We start from the raw sequence: 26,578 nt of genomic DNA on the forward strand, positions 1-26,578 counted from the left end.
ATTCAATGATTTGGATAGATGAGCGAATACTTTTGGCAATATAGTGTATGTGAAAATGAAATGAAATCATTTCAAATGTTTGGACCACCACCCAGCACCACCCAGTGGTGGGTGGATCAAACTGACCAGGGAATATCACAGGAGGGGAGAAATTGAAAAAAAATATCCATAATTCAGTGCAAGTAGTGATCATCAATTTTATTTGAAGTGAGTGGAACAGAGAACCATCTGCCATTTTCAGTCAGTTATATGGAAGAAAATCAAATTTTAAATATAAAAGAAACGTGAACACAGGTCAATTTGACTCAAAGACCACAGAATGGCTAACCATTAACATTTAACATAATCAATTTAGCCAAAGCAACCAAACACATGCTGTCTTCGATCATTGGACTTACAGTGGCAGATGAAGACAGACTACTGGCCAACTAACTTTTTTTTTTTTTTTTTTTGTGACCAAATTTTTATTATTTTCCACAATTAATAGCAGGTCAGTTCACATATTTAACATACATAATTCTTATACAAACTCGTCAGTCTCCCATGTAGTACGTGACTGCCTGACATCCCCTTCCTTCCCATCTCCTTACCCCTAACATCCTTAGGTTCCTTGTAGGCACCTTCTCAAAAAAGAAAGAAACATCTAGGCTATATACATTTCAAATATACGCACATAGGAACATTTCTTTTTTTTTTTTTTCACCGGTGAGCAAGTCCAGGGGCTGTAGGAGTAGTAACATGGAAGGGCGCAAGGGAGTAATTTCGCCTAGGACCGCCACTGCCTGTTTGATATTATATCACAAAGAAACTGGATTACAAATAACAATTCTTTGGAAAGTTGTCCCAGTCCACTACATTTGATTTTTTAATTTCATTTATTTATTTATTTTACTATGCAATAGCCCAATCCTTGTTTCTTTTCATAGCCTCAGTGTTTGATTTAAAGAACAGTGATGTCAGATTAGATGTGTATTGCTTAAATTAGTAGAATCTGTGTTGTAAGGCTACATAAAAATGGCCTCTTTAGGGTAAGTCCAGACACATTTGTCCATTTGTCATGAAGGTCCCAAAGATGAACAACCTGTAAGAAGGCTTTCTACCATTGTAATCTTATTGGCAAATTTATTTTATTTTATTTTTTTTAAGTAGGGCTATTGTAATAAAGCAAATTTAATGTAATTTATTTTTTACCATTCAATTTAAAAACATATTTTAAATGATTATAAATAATTTTCTAATTTTTAAAATAATTTTGAATGTAAAAAAAAATGTTTTTTTGTAATGTTTTACTAACTTTTAGTGTGCAAATTTTCTGCAAAGATGCATTGGGCGTGAGGCAGGGCAGTGGGTTAATTATGTGGTGAACTGACTAACCAAAGAAATTCAAACACTGCGGGATTAACTCTAAGAATTTGTGAGAATTTATGATAGGCTTGATTTATAGTATGCTCTTCTTTACTGAGTCATTCAGCCACATTACTATTTTTTAAAAAAAATGATATTTACATGCAAATAGAAATCAGTAAACAAATGGACACAATATTATACCATGTCCCTCTGGCAACATGTATGACAATATGCCACAGTAGCCTATAATACATAAAAAATGCACAAAGCACTTTGCCACTGTGTTTTAACAAGAGCTTTGTAAATAAAGCTTTACTTACTTGCTTACTGTAAGCACTGCCCCAGCCTACATAATAATGATATTATGCGAAACGAATAAATGCTAAAAGTTTCAGTAAATCCCGTGTATTTCATTTCGTTTCATTTTACTAGTGCAGTGATTTTTAAATTGCAGTAGAGCCAGGTTCATCCAGACGGAAGTTTGACTCTGACTGGCAGGAAGCGGACGGCAGTGTTTTGTTGCCAGTGGGAACGGTGGGAACTGTTCTGTTGTTAAAAAAAAAAAAAAAAAAAAAAAAAAAAAAAAAGAGAAGGAGAAAAGATGGCGACGCCTCGTCGCTCCTCTCAGCAGCAGCAGCAGCAGCAGCCGAGCTCCATGCTGTCCTCCCCGCCTCGGGCTGCCTCTCTCTCCGTCTCTCCGCCCGGCTCTCCGCTTGGATCCGCCGACGATGCCACCTCGCTGTCTGCCGGCTCGGAGGCCGACAACCCGGCGGACGGTGAAGTCACCCCGGCCTCTGTGGACACCCCAGCCCCGGCCCTCAGCGGTAGCAGCACTAGCAGCAGCGCTAGCTCCCCGACCACCACCTCCACCTCCACGGAGGGCAGCGGCACCAGCGCCGGCTCCACGCCCGACTCGGGGGGCGTTAGCCCGGGCGGAGGCGGCGGGGCGAACGGGGCTTTCCGGGAGCTGTTTGAAGCCTGCCGGAACGGAGACGTGTCGCGGGTGAAGAAGCTGGTGGACACGGTGAACGTGAACGCCAAAGACATGGCAGGACGCAAATCAACCCCGCTGCATTTCGCCGCAGGTAACCAGCTAACAGATCACAGTTATTGATCAGTCATACTCCTATTTAAGTGCTGATTTCAGTGTGTGTGCCCGGGCTCAGAGGCTGTGTCCAGGGATGAAAACACGGGCTTTAAGCAGCACCACCAGCTGTATTTGTTATTGTTATTACAGTACCATAAAACCTGCTGGCTGCCTGACGGTGATGCTGCCTGTCAGGGGGTGAAAACAGCTTGTATTTGTGCCAAAACAGCGGACAAACAAGCTTTCAGATGTCAAGACACACTTCCCATTAACTCTGAGGAGTTTTGTTGATTTGTCCTCATGAAATGTCCTTTAACTCCTGTGTTGTTCTTCTGTCCCCTGAACCTGTCCCCAGGCCAGACATCATGATTCAGTAATGATGATGAAAATGCTAGTAATAACACTGATACTACTACTACTACTACTATTATTATTGATAATGTCAACAATAATAACAACATTCATAATGATAATAACAATAATAATAATAATAATAATAATAATAATAATCTTATTAGCACCTCTAAAAACAGAAAGCAAAAAAATAACAACAGAAAAGGCCAAACAAGAGCAAAACAAAATGAAGATAAAATCAAGACTTAAGGATAACACAGGAAAATAAAAGATGCAAAACACAGCAGAGAGAGATGGTAAAAGAGGTAAAAGGCAGTAGAATATAAATAAGATAAAAATATAATTAAGTAATAGTATAACTACAAGAATTAAAGCAACAATAAATAACTGAACAAATAAAATTAAAAAAAAGTTAAATACTGTTTCAGATTCAGGGTAAAGGCATTTCCACTGTTTTTATGAATTGATTACCAGTGTTACATGCATATAACGCAGGAAATCAGTTTAAAAACATGTCAGTGAGAAGATGAAGGGTGAAACTGTGAGGATAGTTCATAATTTTGCAGAGGCTAGGCTAGGCTAGTCTGTCAAGTGAAAAAAATGTCTGGCCACAGGTGAAATAATTTTTTCCTCTTTCATTCCAATTCTTAGTGCTTATAAAAAAAATCATGTTACACTATTGGGGGTTAAAGTAGAGCTGTGGGCAAATTGGAATAAAAAAAAAAAAAAAAAAAAAAAAAACACACCCAGGCCATCAAAGTGCAGAAAATGTCTAGCAACATTAATGTTTTGGTAAAACTGATCATTTTTGACAAGAATCACTCAAGGACAGGCTGATTCATGTTTTATGGCATTTTGAGTCGGAACCACCTTTTAGGGGGGAAGCCATGCCCACTACCACACCCACTGTTTATGTCACGCCCACCACCACACCCCCTTATGGGCAGTCACTGTTAAAGATCTTTTTTTTTCCAAGATCAATAAGACATCAATAAGACACTGTTATGTGTGGCTGAACACATTTAACACAATTAACATTAACAGAGAGAATGTCAATCATAACCTAATTTAAATGAAGCAGGTCTTTTTTTCCCTGTTCTGCACGGATTTTCCTGCAAATCCATTGAATTTTTTTTTCCAAATTTGTTGCTAACAAGCAGACAAACTGAAGAAATGGGACAAAAACAGGCCCTTTGTGTTGCTTTGTTGGAGAAAACACATTCCCCCCGCAATAACAGGTTTGTCTTTCTGACCATTTTATTTAAACTATTTATTTATTTATTTTTTAGCTATATGAATGTTGCTAAATATGGTATGTTATGTTGGGTAAAAAGACAATAAAACTGCAAAGAATTCAGTTCTGTAAACTAAACTCAGCATTATTTGATGAAGGATAAGTCTTATAAACGTTTCCGTGGAGTGACACTCATCATCAAAAGAAAGCTGCGTTAGAATAATGACCTCATTAGAATTAATAAATAAGATTAAGAGTTAATAAATAGTGGAAACTGACTTTTGGCCTGTCACCGAAGCCTCCAAGGTGCAGCTTTTGTCCCCTTGACATCGGAAACTTAATTGTCTCCTTGTGGTTTGTACCTTATAGAAACTAGTCTTGTTCCTGTATTATAAACTACAATATTGACCGGAGAATTGTATTTCCTATTTTTCATATCCACAAATCTACAAAACTTATTTCATTTCAAGGCAACTCAACCATAGCCTACAAAATAAAAAAATTAAAAAACCTACCTTAAATTAATATTTTACCTAATTTCTTGCTTTATTTAGGTATTTATTTCTATATTTATTCATTCATTCATTGGATTTGGCCTAACAAACCCTGTCTCCTGATGCTGTACCATAACATTTAAGAGGAAACGTTACATATATGTACCTGTTACTGCTTTGAGACCATATATCTACCTTTTTGGCTCTGAAAAAGCTTCACATAATTACCTTTTGGTCCAATAATTAGCCCTGTAGGAGGGACATGTGTGTAGATTGGACCTTGGTGGACAGACATGGCCTCCTACTGTACCTTTATTTATAACAGGGTGCTGTGTGATGTTAGATGGATGTGGATTTTGTTGAACATGTAAACAGCCAGAGCGGTTTAGAAATGACCAGAGCTGCCTTGGAGACTGTGATTCCTGATGCCTAAAGATGAAATGAGATGTTTTATTCCCAAAATGATTTTAGGATGCAGAAAACACCACTTTGTCTCGAGGGATCGGATCTCAGTGCATCTTCAAAACATTTTTCTTTAGTGCGTTCAGATCTGTATGTAGTGCTGTCACTTGTGATCCGACCGCCCAGGATGGATGTTAATGCCAGGACTCAGCAGTAGTAAAATAATATAATATTAAAATCTAATTTGTTTTTATAAGTTTTTAAAGATCAAAAGTATGGTGAATAAAACTGAATTCAGACAAGCAAGCTTTCAAGAACATATAAACCTTTTATTTATTTAGATTCATGGTTAGAGCTGAAAGATATGATTTAAAAAATAATATTACGATTAATTTTACCGACATTACAATCAGTAATTTTTGCTTTATGATTGGCAGATTTTCATTTTCACATGATGATGGTGTGAAATTTTCTGTGGTCTGTACCAAACAAACACGTCTTCTTACCTGTGCAGAATACAGTTTGTAGGCTCGGACGTCTCTGCAGCACCATGCAATACTTTATATACAATGTTTGGTCACACATTTTACCTTTTTATCAAAAAAAAAAAAAAAAAAGAAAGAAAAACTGGAGCTCCTGCAACTTGGATATTGCACTTGGCCATGTTGCAGTTTCTGTAATAATTTGATTAATTGTTTAGCACTGTTAATGATCATATTACATTTAGATTTGGTGGCACTGATCTGAAATGAAGATATATGCATAAATGTCAGGCAGGCATGTTTTTCTCATAATTACTGCAGGAGACACCATCATTTAATTCAGATAAACAGGGTGTCAGTTATCGGGAGTGTGTCTTCTCTGTTGCATTCGAACTTTGTGATTTAGGTTGAAAAGATGGAATTTTTTTTTTTTTTTTTTTTTTTACAAAAATAACAAATCTTGTCTGGTACAGCCTTAACTTTGACGGATTATGACTAAACGATTAAAGCCATTCCTCATCCTCCACTGTCGGCTAACAACTCCTCCCTTCAGAAGCAAAGAAAGAAAAATCAATAACAACCGTTCGTGTCCTTTTTTTTTTTTTTATCCCTGTTGTAATTTTTCATGTCATATGAGTTGTGCAGAAAATATTTGTTTTGAAAGGTGAAATACAAGTAAAGGCCGTTACAGTGATGCACTAAATGGACAAAAGTGTTGGGCCACAGCTCTTAATCAGTGAATTCAGGTGTTAGATTCAGTCCCGTCCCCACAGGTGTGTAACCTCCAGCAGCAGCCATGCAGTCTGCCTTCACCAACATCAGTGACAGAGCGTCTGGTTCTAAAGAGCTCACTGAGTTCCAGGTGCTGCTGGAATAGTGATGGAACAGGAAGCCACTGCTGCAACAAGTCAGCTGCTCAACTTTCTTCCCTCCTAGATATTCCACCATCATCTGGAAGTGGGATTATTGCAAAGTGGAAGCGTTTAGGAACCACAGCGACTCGGCCACCAGGGGGCGGCACCACGTAAAGTTACAGAGCGGGGTCGCCGAGCGATGAGGCTCATAGTGCGTAAAAGTGTCCGACGCTCTGCCGCCTCAGTACCTGCAGAGCTCCAAACCTCCTCTGGCATCAACATCAGCACAGAAACTGTGAAAGGAGCTTCATGGCGACCAATCAGGCGTCTCCATGTGGCGGTCTGATGGACGAGTCTGGGTTTGGGGAACGCCAGGAGAACGTTCCCTGCCTGAGCGCATTGTGCCGACTGTGCAGTTTGCTGGAGGAGGGGTCACGCTGTGGGCTGGTGTTTCTGGGCTCGGCCTCGGCCCCTCAGCTCCACTGAAGGGAAATCTGAACGCTTCAGCTCACCGACACATTTTGGACAATTCTCTGCTTTCAACTCTGTGGGACCAGTTTGGGGAAGGAAGGCCCTTTCCTGTCCCAGCATGACTGAGCCCCAGTGCACAGAGCAGCTCCATAAAGGCGTGGCCGGCTGAGTTTGGTGTGGAAGAACTGGAGCGGCCCGCACAGAGCCCCGACCTCAACCCCATCCAACACCTTTGGATCAACTAGAACAGAGACTGTGAGCCGGGCCCAACATCAGAGTCTGAGCTCACAAAGGCTCAAAACTCCCACAGACACACTGGGAGAAAGCCTCCCAGAAGAGTGGAAGCTGTTGTTGCTGCAAAGGGAACAACTTCATATTAATGCTTATGGATTTAGAATGGGAGGTCAGAGAAGCTCCTGCAGGTGTGATGTGAAGGAGGTCCAGTACTTCTGTCCATATCGTGCATCATAAGCGTCAGCTTGATGTGGGACTGTATGTTTGTTGTCCAGGCTGCACGATGAGGATTGAGGAACGCCTCAAATGCACAACATCTGTGCTGTGCATGTTTTTGTTTTGTTTTACAATGATAAAATAATTAAAAACTGAAAAATCAAGAGATAAAGTGAGAGTGAACATTAGGGGTCAAAGCAAGGGCTTTAGCACAAAACACACAGGTGTCGTATTCAAATGAAACACAGTAAAATGCCGCCTCTCTGAGAAGCTCTAATCCCAAAATATCGCCGTGATGACCGGGTGCACTGTGGCTTTTCGTCACGCCAAATGTAAAGACAGCGGTTCCAATATATTCCATTTAACTACTTAAAAAGTTCGACTATTCTGCAAGAGTAGAGCCGGTTTAAATTAGAGGCTAATTAATGTCCATTTGGCAGAGTCGTTTAGCTGAGGCGCCCGTGGGCCAGATGGCTCGCTGGGCTGCCGCTGGTCAGGAGAATGTTTTATTCATACAGCACCGGGCAGCACCATCAATAATTATATTATGAGAGAGAATACATGGAAAAACCGGATTTCTAGGTGTTTTCAGGGCATTTTTCTGTCTGTTTGCATAATTAATGTATGAGTGCTACAACCAATAGGATGTGATGTAAAATTAAATAAACCAACACAGTATAACCAAAGCCATTCTGGCAAAAAAAAAAAAAAAAAAAAGGAGTGGATGAAGATTTTTGAGGTCAGGCTGGTGGGGATTATTCTTTTTGCTGACTCTGTTCCAAGCCTCAAACAGCTTTTCTTCGTCCGGACGTCACGATTTAGCCGTGATACGTGCCGGCAGCACGGCGGGACCTTGAAGACCAGCCTGTGCCGGTCAGGTTTTTTTTGGAGGTTGCCCACTCGCTCTGGAAGTGAGCTTTAATCCAACATGAACCTGAAAACGCAGCTTCAACCTGAGCTGGGACACTCAGGTGTTCAGTTCTCTGCTCAGTGTGTCATTTGCACACTGTGTGTAATTTGATAATATAGGTTTGTATTTTTCATTAGTTTTTATTTCTCTTTTCGTTTCAGTTCAGTTTCCAGAGTGGGTTTGCTCGCTTTTATTGTTTAAAAATGTTTAGCTTTAGTTTAGTTTTTTTTTTTTTTTTTTTTAGTTTCAGTATTAGTTTTAGTTTGTTATATTTTAATATATAATATTTGTCAGGGTCAAGTGTCAACTGTTTAAAGTGTTGTTTTAACCATTTAACTGTGTAATAATTTATTCCTGTACATCAACAGTGCAGTATCCCTGTGTATATATGGTGTATATAGAGTTTTTACATATGTTCAATTTCTTATTTCTGTATTCATTGTTGTAATATTCTGTAGGATCAATGCACATATTAAGACTTAGGCTAATGTACATACTTTTGATACAGCTTTACAACATATTTTAAAAAATAAAAATTCTAAGGCACATATTTTCATATTTCTCATTTCTTTCTGTTTCTTAGAATTTAGCCTAATTTCCAAATTCACAAAGACGAAAACTCAAGACATTTTCTGTATATTTTTACTTTATTTTAGTTAGTTAGTTTTGCAAGAGCACAATGTTGTTTCAGTTAGTTTTTTGTTTGTTTTTTTCTAGAGTCTTAATTTTCATTTTTATTTCTGTTAACTAAAATATTTTTTCACACCTTGCTTTAGTTTTTTTAGTTTAGTTTTAGTTGGCTTTAATAGCCTTGGCCTTGATTCATTTTTGTTTAATGGAAAAAAAAAAATGCATCCCACTGCCTGTAAACGCCTGGAGGTGTGATGTCTCGCCATTTCAAATGTGTGTTGTACCAAAATGTAGCCTAATTTATTGTGTCTTCTACACCGGTCTACCCCAAAATGTCCCTAATTTAATGCTCTACATTTACCTGTGTGTTCAGTTTTCCCGCTGAAGGTCACTAAAACATTTTGAACCGAGGCTTTTAGGCTACTCTCATCACAGTAAAAATACACAAACCCCAGCAGGACAGTGTGTGTGTGTGTCCTTGCTGAGTGACTCAGTGTGCAGCTGCCAAACACCTGCACAAAATGTTTTGCACAGGAGTTTCCATTCCACGTTCGGATGGTTTTTAACAGCGCTCTCCCTCACCACCTCTTCTCATCCTGTCATCCTCTCTCTCCCGTCCCGTTTTCCTGTTTCCTCCCCCTTCCTGCGCCCGTTCACTCCTTCCTCCCCCTTCTTGCTTTCCGCTCTCCTCTCTCCTCTCTCAGGATTTGGCCGGAAGGACGTGGTGGACCACCTGCTGCAGACGGGGGCGAACGTGCACGCCCGCGACGACGGGGGCCTGATCCCGCTTCACAACGCCTGCTCGTTCGGCCACTCGGAGGTCGGTCTGCAGATAATATTTCTAAACAGTAAATGACAAGAATAAAGTTGTTAAATTTATTTACATTTGGACACAAGTTAAATTTGGCAGCTGGTTTGGATTCAGACATTTTAGTTTTAGTCACATTTTGAATGATTGTTGGTTTGAGTGCAGTTGTAGTCGATGAAGTCTTTTGTGATTTTTGCAGATGAAATCTAACACAGTGACTTTTCATCATTTTCATCAGGCACACTGCAAAAACTCAAAATCTTACCAAGAATATTTGTCTTATTTCAAGTCAAAATGTCTCATTACACATAAAATAAGACATGATCACCCCAGAAGTAACTTGTTTTTAGACAATATTCACTTGTTTCAAGTGAAAATTAGCTTGAAACAAGTGAAAATTGTCTAAAAACAATTTACTTCTGAGGTGATCATGTCTTATTTTAAGTGTAATGAGATGTTTTGACTAGAAATAAGACATTTTGACTTGAAATAAGACAAATCTTCTTGGTAAAATTTTGAGTTTTTGCAGTGCACACTCCATGTGTTTACTGATGCAGAGCAGAGGGACAGGAGCTGCACTGACCTGCTGCTTCACTGCACAGCAACAAACCCGACTTTCTTTCTTTAGATTTATTCAGCTGCTTCACCTGTAACACAACAAGCAGATGCAGTGATTTTAATCCTGACAGCTGATCACAACAACGCGACCCGTCACACAGCAGTAGAGTTCTCAAATTCTGCCCGAACCCGACCCTACCCGACATTTTCGGGTAGGGTCGGGCCTAAAATGTATATGAATTGGTCGGGTAGGGTAGGGCTTTGGGTTCTGGTTCTGTGGTGAAGCTGCCTTTCGCCAACTATTATGTCCGTTCTCTCACTTGCTACTAGAATTTGAGCCACCGGCGCTGCTAAATAATGGCGAATTTGGCGATCTTTTTCTTTTTACCTCTCTTTTTTTTTTCGGGCTTTATCGGGCTGTCGGGCTTAAAGTTCGGCTAAGTTCTTGCGAGTTCTCTTCGAGTTCTTGCTTTTTTTCTTATTTGCTGTGTTTTAATCACAGTGAACAGTTTAACCAATGACAGGGCAGCACACTGAACTTCAGCCAATGACAGGGCAGCACACTGAACTTCAGCCAATGACAGGGCGGCACGCTGCGAGGTTATATTTTTAGAGACACACAAGACGGAGGATTTTTGAACGTCTGACGGTCGACTAATAACATTTTCACCCCGTCTCGTCTCGTCTCGTCAATGAAAACCAAACATACTTATCGTCATAGTTGTTATTATCTAGGATCTATTATATCTGTAATATAATAATAATATTATAGGTGTAATATTTGCGCCGTGCGAGGTGGCAGCCTGTTGCAGCAGTTCCCGTGTGTGTCTTAGTTTTTTGTATTTTTCTATTGTAATTTCTTTAAAAAAAAAAAAAAAAAGCCAGAATTTCCCTGGTTGGGATCAATAAAGTATATCTATCTATCTATATATCTATCTATCTATCTGTGACAGACATATTTGGTCATTGTCGTCATTGATGAAGTTAACACTGATTTGGAAAAGGGTTTATTTTGTCGCTGCTCTGGAGGCCTTCAGACAAACATCAGCACAGACTGACCAGGCCATGATCAGCCATTTCTGTGCATCTGATAAATAATGAAAAAACATATTAAATCCTTTTTTTCAGATCACATTTCCAGTCACATTTGAAAGTTGAAATTTGCTGCTGGTCTGACAGTCAGCAACCGTGATTTTGCTGAATGTCAGCAATGACGAGGAGAAAGTGTCTTTTGTATTATTTGAAATGTGATTGAACCATTCCCGTAGAAACAGGTGTAATGAGGACTTTTGCTCATTAATCATTTCTGTTGTCGAATCCTGTTGAATCGTGCTTGTTCAGTTTAAAAGGCTCTTGCGCTCGAGGTGCTAAATGGTTCTCTGAGGCCGTGGTGTTGAACGTTTACATATAAATTAACCTTCTGCCGCGTTCAGTCTGCACACGGTGAGTCCACACGATGATGAAGCCGTCCGCCCGCTGATTAAACTCCCTGCCTTTTGCCTTATTGCACACACTGCAAAGCTGCTACCTGTGGCACATTTCTAATCTCAACCGCGCTTCACAATTAAATTAAAATTAGAGCGCGGCTTATTACCCTGTCTGACAGTTCCATGAATCTCTCTCCGAGTTTTTCTTTGCACATGAATATTGAAAGCAGCCTGCAGGACGTGCACCTCTCAGGCTGCATTTCATTTATACGGTCAGAAGAGGGAGACAAATCCTACAGAACCGGGACGCTCCACACTGCAGCTTTCACTCTGCATTTTGGTTTTTTTGTGTGTGTGTGTGTGTGTTTTCCCTGTAGTTATCGTTGTTTCTGTAATTGTTTTATGCGACCGCTGTCTTTGATGCCTGTATGTCGTATTGATTTTAATTCTGACTGCTGTGAAGTGCACCTCCGCCTTGCACTGATTTCTCACACTGAACTTTCCCAGTGGGTCCCACCTGCCGCTGTTTGCATTCACAGGCTGCACACCTGCCGTCCATTTGCCACGCAGGGTTAAATCCGCCTGTACGCCCTCATGAACGCCTTTTTAAAGGGTTTTTAAAGCTGTAACGGAAACTAGAAAAGTCCAAATTCAAGAAAAAGTGTGTGTGCTTGCTTCAGCTTGAGAGCATCAGATAATTCACTGTACTCAATAGAGCTTGAGGCTGTACTTAAATAGCCGAAGCACAACGTGAAGTACTTGAAACAGTAGCTGAAGTACCTCAGGCAGTAGGTGAAGTACACAAAGCAGTAGCTGCAGGAGTCAAAGTAGTATTTGAAGCCTGGCAATTATAACAGCAACGGTATTTTAACTTCTACTTCAACTACTTAACACACTTTAATATTAAAAAAAAAAAAAAAAAAAAAAAACATTGCTGTTACTGGAACTACTTTTTAAACTCACCCATACTTGACTGATTACTTCAAATACTACTTTATTGTCTTTAGTGTATATATTTCGCATATTTAGTCTCTATTGTATATACTTTTAATTTGAATTTTTTAAAATTTTTTGTTTTTATTGATGATGCTGCTGTAACGTGTGAATTTCCCAGTCTGGGATCAATAAAGTATACCTATCTATCTATCTTATCTATCTTTATCAGGGTGGTTGCCAGGGTGTTTTTTGACAGTTGTACTATGTTGTTGCCATGGTGCTCCTAGGTAGTTGCTGGGCGATATGGAAAAAAAATCAAATATCACGATATCTTGGAGCAAATACCTCGACATCAGTATTGTGACGATATTCTAGGGATGATTGTTGATATTCACACTCAGGAGATTTTTGCGAAACAGTCATTAGTAATGTGGATATAATAACACACAGGTAGAAACACCTAGAATAGTCTAATAAGCTCCGAAAAATATGTTTGTTTACAGTCAAGCAGCCTTGGAAACCAGGACAAGACGACACTTCAGCCAAATCACCACAATTAGTTTCATATCACAATATTGATAAGATATTGATGTATATATCGCCCAGCCCAAGTACCAAGGCATACTAGGTAGTTACTGCATACTACTTTGTTAGTACACATATGATGTAGCAAGTCACCAGCAGTAGGAGTAGTAGTAGTAGTAGAAGAGGTGAAAGTGCTTCTAAGTGGTAGAAGAATACTGCAGCCAATCATATCAGCAAGATTTTGAATACTGTAAGCTGAATGGCTGGGAAAGCTGTGACATCAGCAGACTGACAGCGCCTTATACTCGATACGTTCACATATTCCACTTCATAGGAACTGAATGGGTAGAACCGGAGTGGGCCCCCGGTTCAAGGGTGGTTCCTGTTTCCATGGCAACAGCTGTAAACATGCAACCGACGTCGCCGTTTCAGCGTAAGAGTTTGTTTACATCAGAAAAGCTGACGCGCGGCTGATGGAAACATTAAAATGAGAAAAAGAAATTATGAAAAAGTGAAAATAACCTCGCAGCTCAAGAGTTTGCTTCAAAATTAATAAAAAAATTAAATAAATAAAAAATAAATAAAAATTAAAAAAATAAAATTTAAATAAAATTTAAAAATTAAAAATTAAAAAAATAAAATAAAAATAAAAATAAACAGTTCCCATCATTTCAGTAACTTTATCAGCCCGTTGATGGTTTTAATTAATTTTTTTGCGTTAACTTTAACTTCCCTCTTGGTCGTTGCTGCGACAGAGAGATCCGCCCCCACAGCGGGTGACTGCTTTGTAACGATGGACGTGTCAATAAAGTTATTCAAACAAAACTCTTCTGCCGACGAGGTGACATCGGTGAAGGCCACGGCTGTTGTCATGGCAACGGGAACCACGTGGAAATACTCTGATTGTGAAACACACGGTCCCACAAAGACCCACGACGGGTCTACCCATTCAATTTCTGTGCTGCACTCTGTTTCGCAGCTGCTCAGTGCTGCCCCCTGATGGTTGAAACGTTGTACTGCACTGTTTTTCTCGTCTGTGCGGTCAGCGGCTGTGGTCTCTCTCTCTCTCTCTCTCTCTCTCTCTCTCTCTCTCTCTCTCTCTCTCTCTCGCTCTCGTCTTCAACAGAGAAGATGTTCACAATAAGCGACAGTGAGACTTCCTGCTCTTCTAGGTCTAGTTTGTTGTTGCTCCCACAGTTTCAGACACAAAATGTGTGTGCGCTTGCATCATCACTATGACAACCAGCTTCCACGCAGCAGAGAATGATGGTATTGTCTCCACACCGATCTGATGTGGTGACTTCGAAATTAACAGCGTGCAGCGTCAGCCATAAAGATCGGATGTGGAAAATCAGAATAATTCACTGTTAGTGTCGGGTTGATATGCTGCTCTCGCCCAAACATCATGTTTTTTTTTTTTTTTTTTTTTTTTTTTTTTGTGATTAGTGGTGACAGCTCTTTTAATGCTTTCCCCCTCTTGGCCATTAACTTCTGTGATAATGAGTCTGCTGGTTATTAGTTTCTGATGTTTCAGAGGCTTTTAGGGCTCTGTTTGACAGCACTTTGCCAGAAAAGTGCTGAACAAATGCAACTGTGACTGTAATAACATTAAAAAAAAAAAATTTAGACTTGAGAATAAACACTGTTAAGTCTCTTTTGAAATTAGACACCTGACTTGACTTTTTCTTAAAATGTGATTTAGAAACAGCGTGCATTTGACTTGCACCTGCCATCAAACATTCGAAAGCTGTATGTAAATCCAAAATCGCAAAGACACGACTTTATTAGTTGAGCTAACGAAGGCCCACCTCGGGTCCGTTTGCCGTCCTGCCACTTGGAACGACTTTGATTGAAGCGGCGTTTACCGTTTCTGGATTTATTTTAATAGTCTCGTCCGGGCTACAAACCGAGCGGAGTGTGTGTGTGTGTGTGCGTGTGTGTAAAGGCTGTGGTTTGTTGCTGCTAGGTGGTGTCCCTGCTGCTGTGCCAAGGGGCCGACTCCAACGCCCGAGACAACTGGAACTACACACCGCTGCACGAGGCCGCCATCAAGGGCAAGATTGACGTCTGTATAGGTATGCACACACACACACACACACACACACACACACACACACACACTCATGTGCACATGCACACAAGGTTGATGTCTTTCAGGGTTTTATTGCTTGTTTTTTGTAGTGTGTGTGCTGTGTGTTGCTATTTTATGGCATTTCAAAATGCATGTATGGTTGTATGTACGTGTACAGTCATACAGTCATATTTGTGAATGTATGCATGTTTTATAGTTTTATAGTTTTATATTTTTGTGGTGTACAATCATCTACACATTTTTTTTTTATGAGTCTCAGCTTTTCAGTCAAAGCCAACTGATGCAGCTCCAAGACTGTTTAGGCCCCAGTCTGCACACACACACCATTTTACAACAGGCCACAAGAACACATGTGGACTGCAGGGTTTGGGGCCCAAACTGCATGGGATTAGCAGAAGGTGGGCGTGTCTGCAAAGGGGAGAGCTGTGGGATCTGGAGGTCAGAGGTCAAGGGACCCCGCTGGAAATGCCAGTTTTCCCTCACGAAAATTAAAAAAAATAATTAGTTTGCAGTCAGAAACAGCACAGAAATGAACCAGCTCACTTCTGTTGTGTTGGACAAGTTGTGCATTTTGGATGTTTTTGAAATCAGACTCTGACTCTCTGAGCGCGTGGCAGGACACCAAGTTATTAAGAAACTTAGAAATTAAAAAATCTTTCAGCCAAAGTGTCACGATGGCAAACGGAAACGTCGTTGCCTTGACAGAAAGTGACTTTTTTTTTTTTTTTTTTTATCATTTTAGACGATTGGTTAGACGGCCACAAGGACGATCGCGTAAATAACGATGTGACGTTGTGATACAGGCTCTATTTTTGTAAGATGTACAGTATATTTGCTGTATTCTGCAAGATACCGGGGCGACGACTCCAATACTCGAAAGCACAGAGGCAATTACAGTTTGAATATTAACTTTTCTCCCCACATTCAAACTAATATTTAAACTTGGAATAAAAAGTGACAGCAAAAGTGAAAGCAATTTGTGGTTAAACAGTGCATGTGCTTTCAACAAGGATTGGCACACACACACACACACACACAGTCTTAAAAACAACTTCCTAGTGTGTCTTGTATTTGGTGTTTCCACTGAAGTTATGCAGTGAAGCATCTCCATGTTTTCTCTTTTCTTTACCAAGTGTTTGCTCAGATTAATGCGTGCTCATCAGATTGGCTGTTTGTTTTGCCCGTTGTTTTTCTTTGCAGACTTGAATATTTATGAAGTTGTCCAGATTATTGTTACCGATACCAAAGTTAGGCTGCTCTCAGTGCTGCTTAATAAATAAAAGCGCGGCGATTCCCCCGACATTGCTGGATGATTTTTGTTTTCCTTTCATTTGCCGTGGTATCATAATAACATCAAATTATTGCTCAATGTTTTTTTTTTTTTCTTTTCTTTTGCTGCAGTATCATAATCGCATAACATTTTTAGATATTACATTAACTTTTTGTATTGAAATCAATTTTGTGTGTGTGTGTGTGTGGCGCTCTGTTTGTAAATGCCTCTTTCCCTGTCCTGCCAAAGTCACAACCTGGGGCTCAGTTTAATCACACAGTCATTTGAGCAGCTGTAATAAACCACCCGCGGCCCGTGTGCCATTATTTTCCACTAACCATAAAGCCGCAAATAACCTGTAAACTGCAATTACTGCATTAGCGCTCCGTCTCCAGCCTGCACAGGGGACAAAGGAACATTGATTTCTCTCACTCACAGTATATGAGCACTTGCCAGCATCGTTTTATTTTAAACATTGACACGGCGGCGCCGAGTTTAGAAGGGACGAATCGATGTGTGTTGCCGATTCCCGGGGGAAATCTGCCGCAGACACAACACCAGGCGGCTGCTTACGGTCGTAATGGAGGCGCGGCGCTCGCTGTGAGTGGCGCTAACAAGTGATGCATTGAATTATGGTTAGCCGGCGTCACCGCTGAGCAAAACGGGGAGAAAAGAAGAGGCACCAGTTGTTGTTTTTTTTTTTTTGTTTCTGCACCGACCGCCGCGGGATGAGTGGCAGCTCGGCGGCCGGAGCGCTCCACAGCAGCAGAGGAAACAGAGGAAAAGCTTCTGGTTTTTGTGACGCTACGCTGATCCTTCAGCGGCGTCCGTGTCTCTCCACCTGCCGCCCCCCCCCCCGCCCCCCCCGGGGAGCCTCGCCCCTCAGGGGGCCGCTGAGAGGCGGACCTGCAAGACGGGTCACAGGGCGTTGAACTCGGGACGGGCCGCTCTCTTTTACAGCTGCTCCACTTTGCCGTCACGACTCGATCCCCTCGGTTCATTTCATCTGTGTTTTTTTTTTTTTTTTCCACATTTTTTCCTTTTTTATTTGACTGTCACAATAGAGAGAGACAGGAAGCGCCGGGGATGAGGTCGGATTTGAACCCAGGACTCAGCCTTAACCACTGGCATGCACTCTCACCCAGTGAGCCGCCGGGACGCCCCGTTCATCTGTGGTTTTGACTCGGATGTCAGTGGCAGCAGACGTCAGCTATACTCTACCTGACCTGCATTAACTCATCATGCCAGACCCTCCTCCCATGCATGCTGTGTATAAAAAAAATCTCCCTAATGAAGGCTCAGCTGAGGAAGACCGATGTGTGTAAATCACGAGAGTCTGCTAAATGACATAATGTAATGTAAAAGGTTTTAAAGCTGGTGTAGGTAACTTTCCTTCCTTCATAATTTTGACAAATTGCTGTTGTACACGGACGGTCTGAGCCAAGCTAAAAGCATTAATTACAAATAAAAAAAAAAATAAATAAATAAATAAATAAATAAATAAATAATCCAGTGTCCCGGGCTGCTCCTGGGGCTCGGATCCCATTTGTTAAAATCAAACAACCAACCCGCTCAAGGAAGCATCGCTCGCCTGTGCTCTGCAGCCAGAGAAGCCAGCACGCCAGGTCCTCACTTCCTCACCGCATCAACATCAGCGCCACGTGTACGATGAGCGTGCATGAGGGTGGGCGGGGCTTACAGGAGTGACTGAATCTCAGGCCGGTGCTGTATGTGCCACTTTGCAGAGTTACCTCCCCAAGCTTTAAAGGCAGAGTTAGTGGGCTTGGCAGGTGCTGTTCGTTAAACACCATATTCAAAGTTGGCCCTTCCTCCCAACAAGTTTTTCTTTCCTGGGATGGCAACAGAATATTTCCTCCCTCAGTGCTCGCCAGCCAGATTTAGAGTTTTGTCCGCTCGACGCTTCTCCTCGCTGGATTTACTTTTTTCTGCACTCCGCGATTTTCATAGCTTCCTGTTGGATGTCGTGTTATCTGTCTGGCACTATGCTGCGCTGTGATTGGCTGGGAGCTACACACCCGCTGCCCAAAGGCCGACGCCCAGAAGAGTCCCGAGCTCACACACACACCGACACACACTGCTAGTGGCTCTGCAGTCATGATTGACAGGATTATATTTGTTATGAGTCTAAACTTTGTTTTTAGGAAATTTCTACTCATTCTGCTTTTAAGTCTAGATTTAAAAATGATGGAGTGATGGAGACGCCTTAATGTGGAGGGGGAGACTGGCCCACGCCTCAGGGGCAGCAATAATATGGCGGCGTGCATAGACGCAGCGGCTACAGCTCTCCACTCTCGGTGCCGTATTATATGTTTTTGTATGTGTGAATGGTTGTGTTTTTAGCTTAAAACACCACCTTATGTTGGGCAATGTACGCGTACAGTCATCAGCACCTTTTGAGCTTGGGATTGTGCTACGAGGTACCAATTTCGCCGGACTTTCATCGCTACCAGGACATTCCGGAGGACGCCGTTAGAACACCGGGGTCTCCGTGGATAGTTCTTCCCAGCGACAAGTCCAGGAGGAAACGTAAACAAGCAAAGGAAACAACAGTTATCAGGACCTTTTGAGCTTGGGATTGCGCTGCGGGATGCCAATTTCACCGGACTTTTGTCGCTGCCAGGACATTCCGGAGGACGCCGAGGCTGCAGGGCCGGTGCGTTGACACGGCTGAAAGGACAGCCCTTTGGGCCGCCGCCTCCCAGCTTTTTCCAGCGCCAGGTCCATGGCGAACACGGGATGACGAACTGTGCTTGCACATCCAACGAGTGTTTCCGTGACTGTTGCATTTTTTCTGATATCAGAGACATGGCTGCAGCCATCTATTACTGGACTTGGCTATTCAACTAGCAAGATGCACGATGCTTTCTATTCTCCCCTGCACCGAAAGGACTGAGCCCTAATTTCGTTGCATTATTATACGTATATGATTGTGCAATGACAATAAAAATCTATCTATCTATCTATCTATCTATCTATCTAATAAGGCAGCAGGTTCTAAGGCAGGCTCATGGGAAGGTAAAGAGCCCCTGGTCACATGAACAAAAAGTGTTCAGAAACTCTGTAGTGATGATCAGTTTTCAGATCCGTCACACATACATGTTGTTTCTGTTTAGGTTTCAAGTCTAATTTCATGCAGTTGACACACCTCAAATTGCTGTCCTTCCTGACTATTTGCTGGTCATAGTTAATAGATTTTCTTTAAAATTAAAAATAACTTCTCTGCGTTCTGGATCCTATAAGATGAATCCTTCGTTTCTGTGTGGGCAGTGTGTCGACATCCAACAACTTCATGGCTGCATCGTCGCTCCCTCGCCAAACCAAAGTGATAAATAATTAGTCAATTTATGTTTATATGAAGGAAATTGTGGACTCTCTGGAAAAAAAAAATGGAATTAGCCTTAACCCTTTATAGGGCACTCATTGAAATACTTTGAAATTCAAAAAAACAACCCTCGACTGTTATTAGAGAACATGACAGGACTTTATTACTTGTATCAAATTTTTCTAAAATTTTCATTTTGTAATAGAAAATCAAAGCCATTGAGATTGGTCAAATGCCACAATCATGTGACCTGGGATGTAGAGTGATCTTTGCTGATTGGCTGGGTGAAGACCAAATGATTATTGAACTAACTGAGACGGGATGGGCGTGATATGTAACATTTCTGAAATGACCAACAATAGTCACTTGCCCTATAAAGGGTTAACCCACTGCTTTGTGAAACTGTGCTGCTGGAAATCACTTCATGAAGCTCGTCCGGTGTAGACGAGGAGGACAGGCGTGTCTTCATCGTCATGTGAGAGTCGTGCTCGTCACATGTAACCCGAGCGGTGGAGACGGGAGAACACGATCCCGGGGTTTCTGTCCTCAGAGGAAACCAGCCGTCTGCCGCTGGCTGCCAGCCACAGCGGCTCAATACGGAGAGGCAAAACAACAGAAGCCGAGGGGAAACCAGAACGCTGCTCCAGCACCGCCTGCACCAGCCCACATCTGCAGGAACCGAATCAGAAGCCGCCTGTCAAGGATTCAGGTCCGGCCGCCGCAGAAATCACTGCACCAAATCCTGGCAGCGGCGGCGGGACAGATGTTCGATGTTTGGGCGACTTCTTGAGGTCTTTGAGCCGGGATGAAAATTGTTAAACGGGCCAGAATGAATGTGTGTGAGAGTGTGAGAGTAGATACAGCAAAAGCATCATGAAAAATGCACTTTGAGCTGTTGGTTAAGCACGAAAGAGAAAGAGAGAGAGATAAACAGGCCGGAGAGACAAAGTTGAGATCCACGAAGGTGCGAGCCACATTTGAGTCCATGATGCTGCAGATTTGTGGTCGTCTCTGCAGGCCGCCGCGCCTCCAGGTTCCTCTTGCAGTCCGAATGACGCTTCATCTGCAGAGGAACACGTGCACATCAAGTTTTATTGATTTATTTATGAGGTGTAATTACCAGACCGGGTTGTCAGAAAGCGCGCCGCAGAAAACAAAGGAAACAAAACTTAATTAATACACAATCGAAAACAAGCAAAAATACGAACAACGATTAACAAGCGACATCACAAACTCGCCTTTTTTCCCTTTTTTTTTGTCTTTGTTTACTCTGCGCCCCTTGTGCATTTGTGTTTTCACAATTTCCTCTTGATTTTCAGATTATATTATTCTGTCTCATTACATTTTAATTTGGAACACCACGGTGGAATTTGAGCCACATTACTTCACCAGTTGAATACCTTATTTATTTTCTTATCAGCTCTGCATCACATTGCACCACATTTAGGTTTTTGCTCTACCTTGACAGTGATTTAGTTTGATTTGAACGTTTTAAAAAAAAGACAGAGTGGCAGGCGTGCACGTCATCGTGTGCTGCTGTTCCAACTGTAGCTCTGTTGCAAAGGCGGCTCGGAAAGCTCTTTTTTCTTTTTCTGTGTGAGACGTGTGAAGGGCACACACACACACTTCTCAGGAGACGTTGGTCAGTTTTTGTAAATCACAGAGCATCCTCACTGAATGCATGACGGTGTGGAAGGGTTTCCTTTGCCTTCCTGTAAATCTAAAACTAAAAAAAGGGTAGTCTAGTGTTTTAGAGGTGATGATTATGTTAGGATTAAGATCATTTTTAGCGCTAGAACCTCAACTTCAGCTCTACCAGGGTAGGATTGTTGCTTGAAAACATCACAGCTGTACAAACATTAAGTAAGTGACCAAATTTTTTATTATTTTCCACAATTAATAACAGGTCGGTTCACATATTTAACATACATAATACATATGCAAACTCGTCAGTCTCCTATATAGTACATGACTGCCTGACATCCCCTTCCTTCCCATCTCCCCACCCCTAACATCCTCTGGTTCTTTGTAGGCACCTTAACATTGAAATGAAGAAATGAAGAAAACATCTAGGCTATATACATTTCAAATATACACACATACGTACATTTCAATGTACATATACATACATATGCACACACTGCAAAAACTCAAAATCTTACAAAGATTATTTGTCTTATTTCAAGTCAAAAATGTCTTATTACTAGTCAAAATACCTCATTACACTTAAAATAAGACATGATCACCTCAGAAGTAACTTGTTTTTAGACAACTGTCTCTTGTTTCAAGTGAAAATTTGCTTGTTTCATTGGCAAAATTTGTTTCTTGTTTCTAGCTAATTTTCACTTATATCAAGTGAATTTTCACTTTTTCCACTGGCAAATTTTGCCAATGAAACAAGCAAATTTTCACTTGTTTCAAGCAAATTTTCACTTGAAACAAGTGAAAATTGTCTAAAAACAAGTTACTTCTGAGGTGATCATGTCTTATTTTAAGTGTAATGAGATATTTTGACTAGTAATAAGACATTTTTGACTTGAAATAAGACAAATAATCTTGGTAAGATTTTGTGTTTTTGCAGTGCATACCTACACATACCTACACATACACACACAAGTAAGGAAATTCACCCATCAGGTTGTGAGGGAAAGTCACCGGTGCAGCGCTGCCACCTGCAGGCGACGCCGACTCCGGCAGGTGGCTTAATAAGGCCAAGAGGAAATATGTTTCCGAGCTGAGCCGCCCGGTGCAGAGGCCTGATAACAAGCCTTCCATCAGGAGGAAGCTATCGCGGCGAGCGTCACCCAGACAGACAGGCAAAAGATTCCCAGCAGCTGCCTCAGAGACGGCCTTTATCCAGGTGCTGTGCATTTTTTAAAATAAGTGCTACTTTTTTTAAACCCTGATCTTTACAGGCCATTTGTCATGCATTGTTAGGCGCGTTGTCTGTTTTTGTAGCCTCCATTTTTAGTGTTTTTGTGTCACTGAGAGCCTCGTGATAAATAACCCCAGTGTGCATTGCAGGGAAAAAAAAGGGTTTTTCTTAGTTTTGGCACAGATTTTGCAGTCTGGGATGTTATTTAGGGCCTAAGTGATGTTAAAAGATGGTTGTGGTTCCCTGTGGAAAAAAATGATGTCGCCACATAAACCGGCCAATCAGACTCGGCCCCGTTGTTTTATCACAAAGAGGGCCTCATCAAACGTCAACCAATCATGTAGGGGCTTTAATCAGCGAGGAGGGCGGGGCCACCAACGCCGCCAGCCAATCGGCAACCAGTGGCTTATTAATAATGAATGAAATTGCTCGTTTGGTTGCAGGTGCAAGAGGAAAATATGTTGCCTAAAATATTCCCGAGCGGTTTTTATCTCAGCAGTTTGTTTCATAAAATTGACAGCCTCAACACAAATACATTATAAATTATACATAAGGCATGTAGTATTTCTACCAGTTACAACAACATGCAAAAATATCTGAATATGAGCACCGGTCCAGATCTCATTTTGTTATGCTCGGCTTTCCAAGCGTGCGGAAAGCTGCCGGCTAAAAAGATGCCAGCCTCCGTCTCCTCGTGTAATCCCTGGCGTTCGGGCGTTGTTCCTTGTAGCCGGTTGGATCGAGTTGTCACTCCCGGCGAACTGCGCCAGAAATCCTCTCGTCACAGGACTCAAACTTTTTCAGGCGTCTTTGCATGCCGAGCTCAAACGGCGTCGATCTCACCTGGCAAAACAAAGCGAGTCCAAAGGAGCAAACACCGCCTGCAGAGCCGGATTAAGCAGCATCGGGTGTGACGTCGGGACATCTCGGATTATTCTCCGAACATGGCGATCGTGTCCAAATTCTCTTTGCTTAGGGCTGAGTTGTTAGTTTCGTCTGCAAATCACGGCCTTATTTCGGTGTTGCGGTTCTGTATCGGTGGTTCTGTTGGCACACTGTCGAAATACTAAATTAAAGTGTCAAGTTTTTTTTTTTTTCCCACTTCCTTGTTAACAGAGACGGGATAAAAGTGTGTTTACATTCCCTGCAACAGTTTGGCTTCTGTGAGGCACATCCAGTGGCGGATAGATTTCTCACCATGAATTTAGTGACCTCATTCTGCCAATCTTTGTAATTTGGGGATGAGATGTCATCCAAATGAACATTTCTGCGAGCGTCTCCGGTTTGTGTCTCCTCAGCTGCCTGGGAATCAACTGGAAACACATGACAGGAAGTGCAGAGTGGCCGAGTTAGCCACTTTAGTTCATTTTTAAAGGACCCTACCTGGGATTTTGGCCTGTTCAGTGCATTTCCCCACATTTTACATCACAACAAACCGTATTGCAAATCATGCGGTTGCACTAAAGATTTCACAACATACATTCGGCTTTCGGGTGAAATTTCAGGATGAACCTAAAATGCATTCTAACCTTTACAGGTGAACTTAATGTGACCTTCTGTAAACTTTTGAATGCACATGTCCAACTGTTCAGTGTTTCAGTACTTTTTGCACAAGTTGCTGTTCTCTAACAAGGAGCTTAACGGCAAAATTCACATCAGGTGTTTGATGCTCCAGCTCATCGAGGTCGTATCATTAGGGAACGGCTGCTGGAGACTGGGGTACCTCAGATGGAGTGGCCTGCACTTTCTCAGACCTGAATCCCATAGAAAACCTATGGGATCAGCTGAGTCGCCGTGTAGAGGCTCGGAGCTCTGTACCCCAGAACCTCAATGTCCTGAGGGCCGCCCTTCAAGAAGAGTGGGATGCCATGCCTCAGCAGACAATAAGTCGACTTGTGAACAGCATGAGACGTCGTGGTCAAGCTGTAATTGATGCTCAAGGGCACATGACAAGTTATTGACACTGACATTTTTTGTTGTGGTATATCCACCACTGTTGTTGGCTTTTGTTTCAAGAAATGGTTTGAGATGAGGAAATCACCAGTGTATGCTTCTACTTAAATGCCCTACTTTCATGATATAATATCACTGTAGCGTGAACATTTTACATTTTCCATAAATTTCACCCAAAAGCCAAATATCCCTAACTTTTGTGAGTAGTGTATAATCAAAGTCCCTTGATTTTCACATTTGAACTATCATTATAATGTTTTGCTTCTGCGGCTAATAAAGTCGTCAGCATTCATAAACCACAGAACTGATAATTGGCTGTGGAGAGCAAAAAACTTCCCCGGGAACTATTTTCCCCGGCGGAGGGAGCATTTCGCCCCGCCCCCAGTTTCAAGTCATCAGAACACAACAGTGCTGCTGCTTATAGGAAAATGAACGTGGAGGACTTCATTACGGTGAACGATTGAAGTCTCTCCTCACGTCGAGGTGCTTTTACCTCAAAGTCAAGGCCCGAGAAATGACCTGATTTTCCGTTAATCTTCGCCTGGTTCCATATTGCCCATAATGCAGGTACTACAAACCCCAGCATGCACTGCAGCGTCCTGCACTACCAAGATAAAATATAAGATAAGAATCCCTTGTTATCTTCATTGTCATGGTTAACAACGAAATCAGGTGCCATCCTTCAGTGCAGTACAGTACCGAGAAAACAAAAAAACATAATAAATAATAATAAAAAGTGAGTAAAAAAGAAACAGTCACACATACGCAGACACTCCTTCACATTCTAAGATATTGCACGTTTCCGATATTGCACAGATTTGTTATTGTAAGAGTCAGTATTGCACAGAAATACCACAGTACACCTCGTCAAGCTCATCAGCAGCTCAATTTGCTTCCAACACGACAATTACAGTGGTCCCTCGTTAATCGCGGGAGTTACGTTCTAAAAATAACCCGCAATAGGCGAAATCTGCGAAGTAGTCAGCTTTATTTTTTACAATTATTCTAGATGTTTTAAGGCTGTAAAACCCCTCACTACACACTTGAGGCAAGCTGAACGCATTCTGTACTGTACAGGAGACACGGCACGGAGGAGATTGATTGACGATGGGCTACAGTCCCTTAGCCAATCAGGACGCAGAACACAATGCGCTGTAAAAAAAAAAAAAAAAAAAAAAAAAGCATGCAAAATTACACTAAAAAAAATCCGCGAAACTGCGAGGCCGCGAAAGGTGAACCGCGTTATAGCGAGGGACCACTGTATTCTCGTTAGCAAAGCCAGTCAAAGTCATTGTTAACCATGAAAGTGACAATAAAGTGATTCTTCTTATTATTCTTGAAAAGTGGCAGACAGGTGTTTTCAGGACAGGTGGGACCTCCAGCACCTGCTCACTCACAAAGAGGATCAACCCGTCTGTCTCAAACATGGAGCTGAGGCTGAGGTGGCCATAATGAATGAATGAATGAATGACTGAATGAATGAAGGCTTTATTTTAGACATGTGAAAAAAAAAAAAAAAAACACAATGCAAAAAAACAATACAGAATAGCTGAAACAACAAAACAAGTCCAAAAAGGAGTAGAAAGCAGCATATGCTTATTTAAATCGTTCCCCTTCTCCACTACTCAGCATCAACTACTGTATCAGCTGACTTCCATACAATTTATCCAAATTATAGTTTTTAAACCATATATCCATAAACACGTGTTATCATATGATCATTTGTGCGTTTTTACCCATAGAAAAAATACATAATGCGAATAAACAAGAATGAAAGAATTTAACCTCAGGAGACATTATGAGACAGTTATTGTAATTTTTTTTTTTTTTTTTGGTTTTGGTTTTGCATTTGTGTTTTGAAATCACAAATGAGGAGATCATCCTGCTTATAGTTTGATTTTTGGAAATACTTTGGCATATTTTGACCAAATTGACTCATGCGGTTAAACGTGAAAGCGTTGGTTTTACTTCCAGTCGGAGTTGCCTGCCAGTTGACGTGCGTACTTGTATGCAGCGAAAATAAGTAAAATAAGTACGCCTTCAGTAGAATAACACTTACCTGGTTAACTGTGATCC

The 26,578-nt window shown here is 41.5% G+C and overlaps 1 protein-coding gene across 1 annotated transcript in view; it reads left to right on the forward strand.

The window, feature by feature from the left end:
• The first annotated feature begins 1,919 nt into the window (after positions 1-1,919).
• LOC115369211 (poly [ADP-ribose] polymerase tankyrase-1-like) overlaps positions 1,920-26,578 on the forward strand; it is a 140,480-nt gene continuing 115,821 nt past the window's right edge. Inside the window, exons 1-3 of the mRNA XM_030065775.1 lie at positions 1,920-2,432; positions 9,420-9,535; positions 14,936-15,044. Coding sequence (XP_029921635.1) covers positions 1,949-2,432; positions 9,420-9,535; positions 14,936-15,044 — 709 coding nt within the window. The 5' untranslated portion in view covers positions 1,920-1,948. The remainder of the gene's footprint in view (positions 2,433-9,419; positions 9,536-14,935; positions 15,045-26,578) is intronic.

The sequence above is a fragment of the Myripristis murdjan genome, chromosome 12, assembly GCF_902150065.1.
Source record: "Myripristis murdjan chromosome 12, fMyrMur1.1, whole genome shotgun sequence".
In the NCBI taxonomy this organism is placed as follows: Eukaryota; Metazoa; Chordata; class Actinopteri; order Holocentriformes; family Holocentridae; genus Myripristis; species Myripristis murdjan.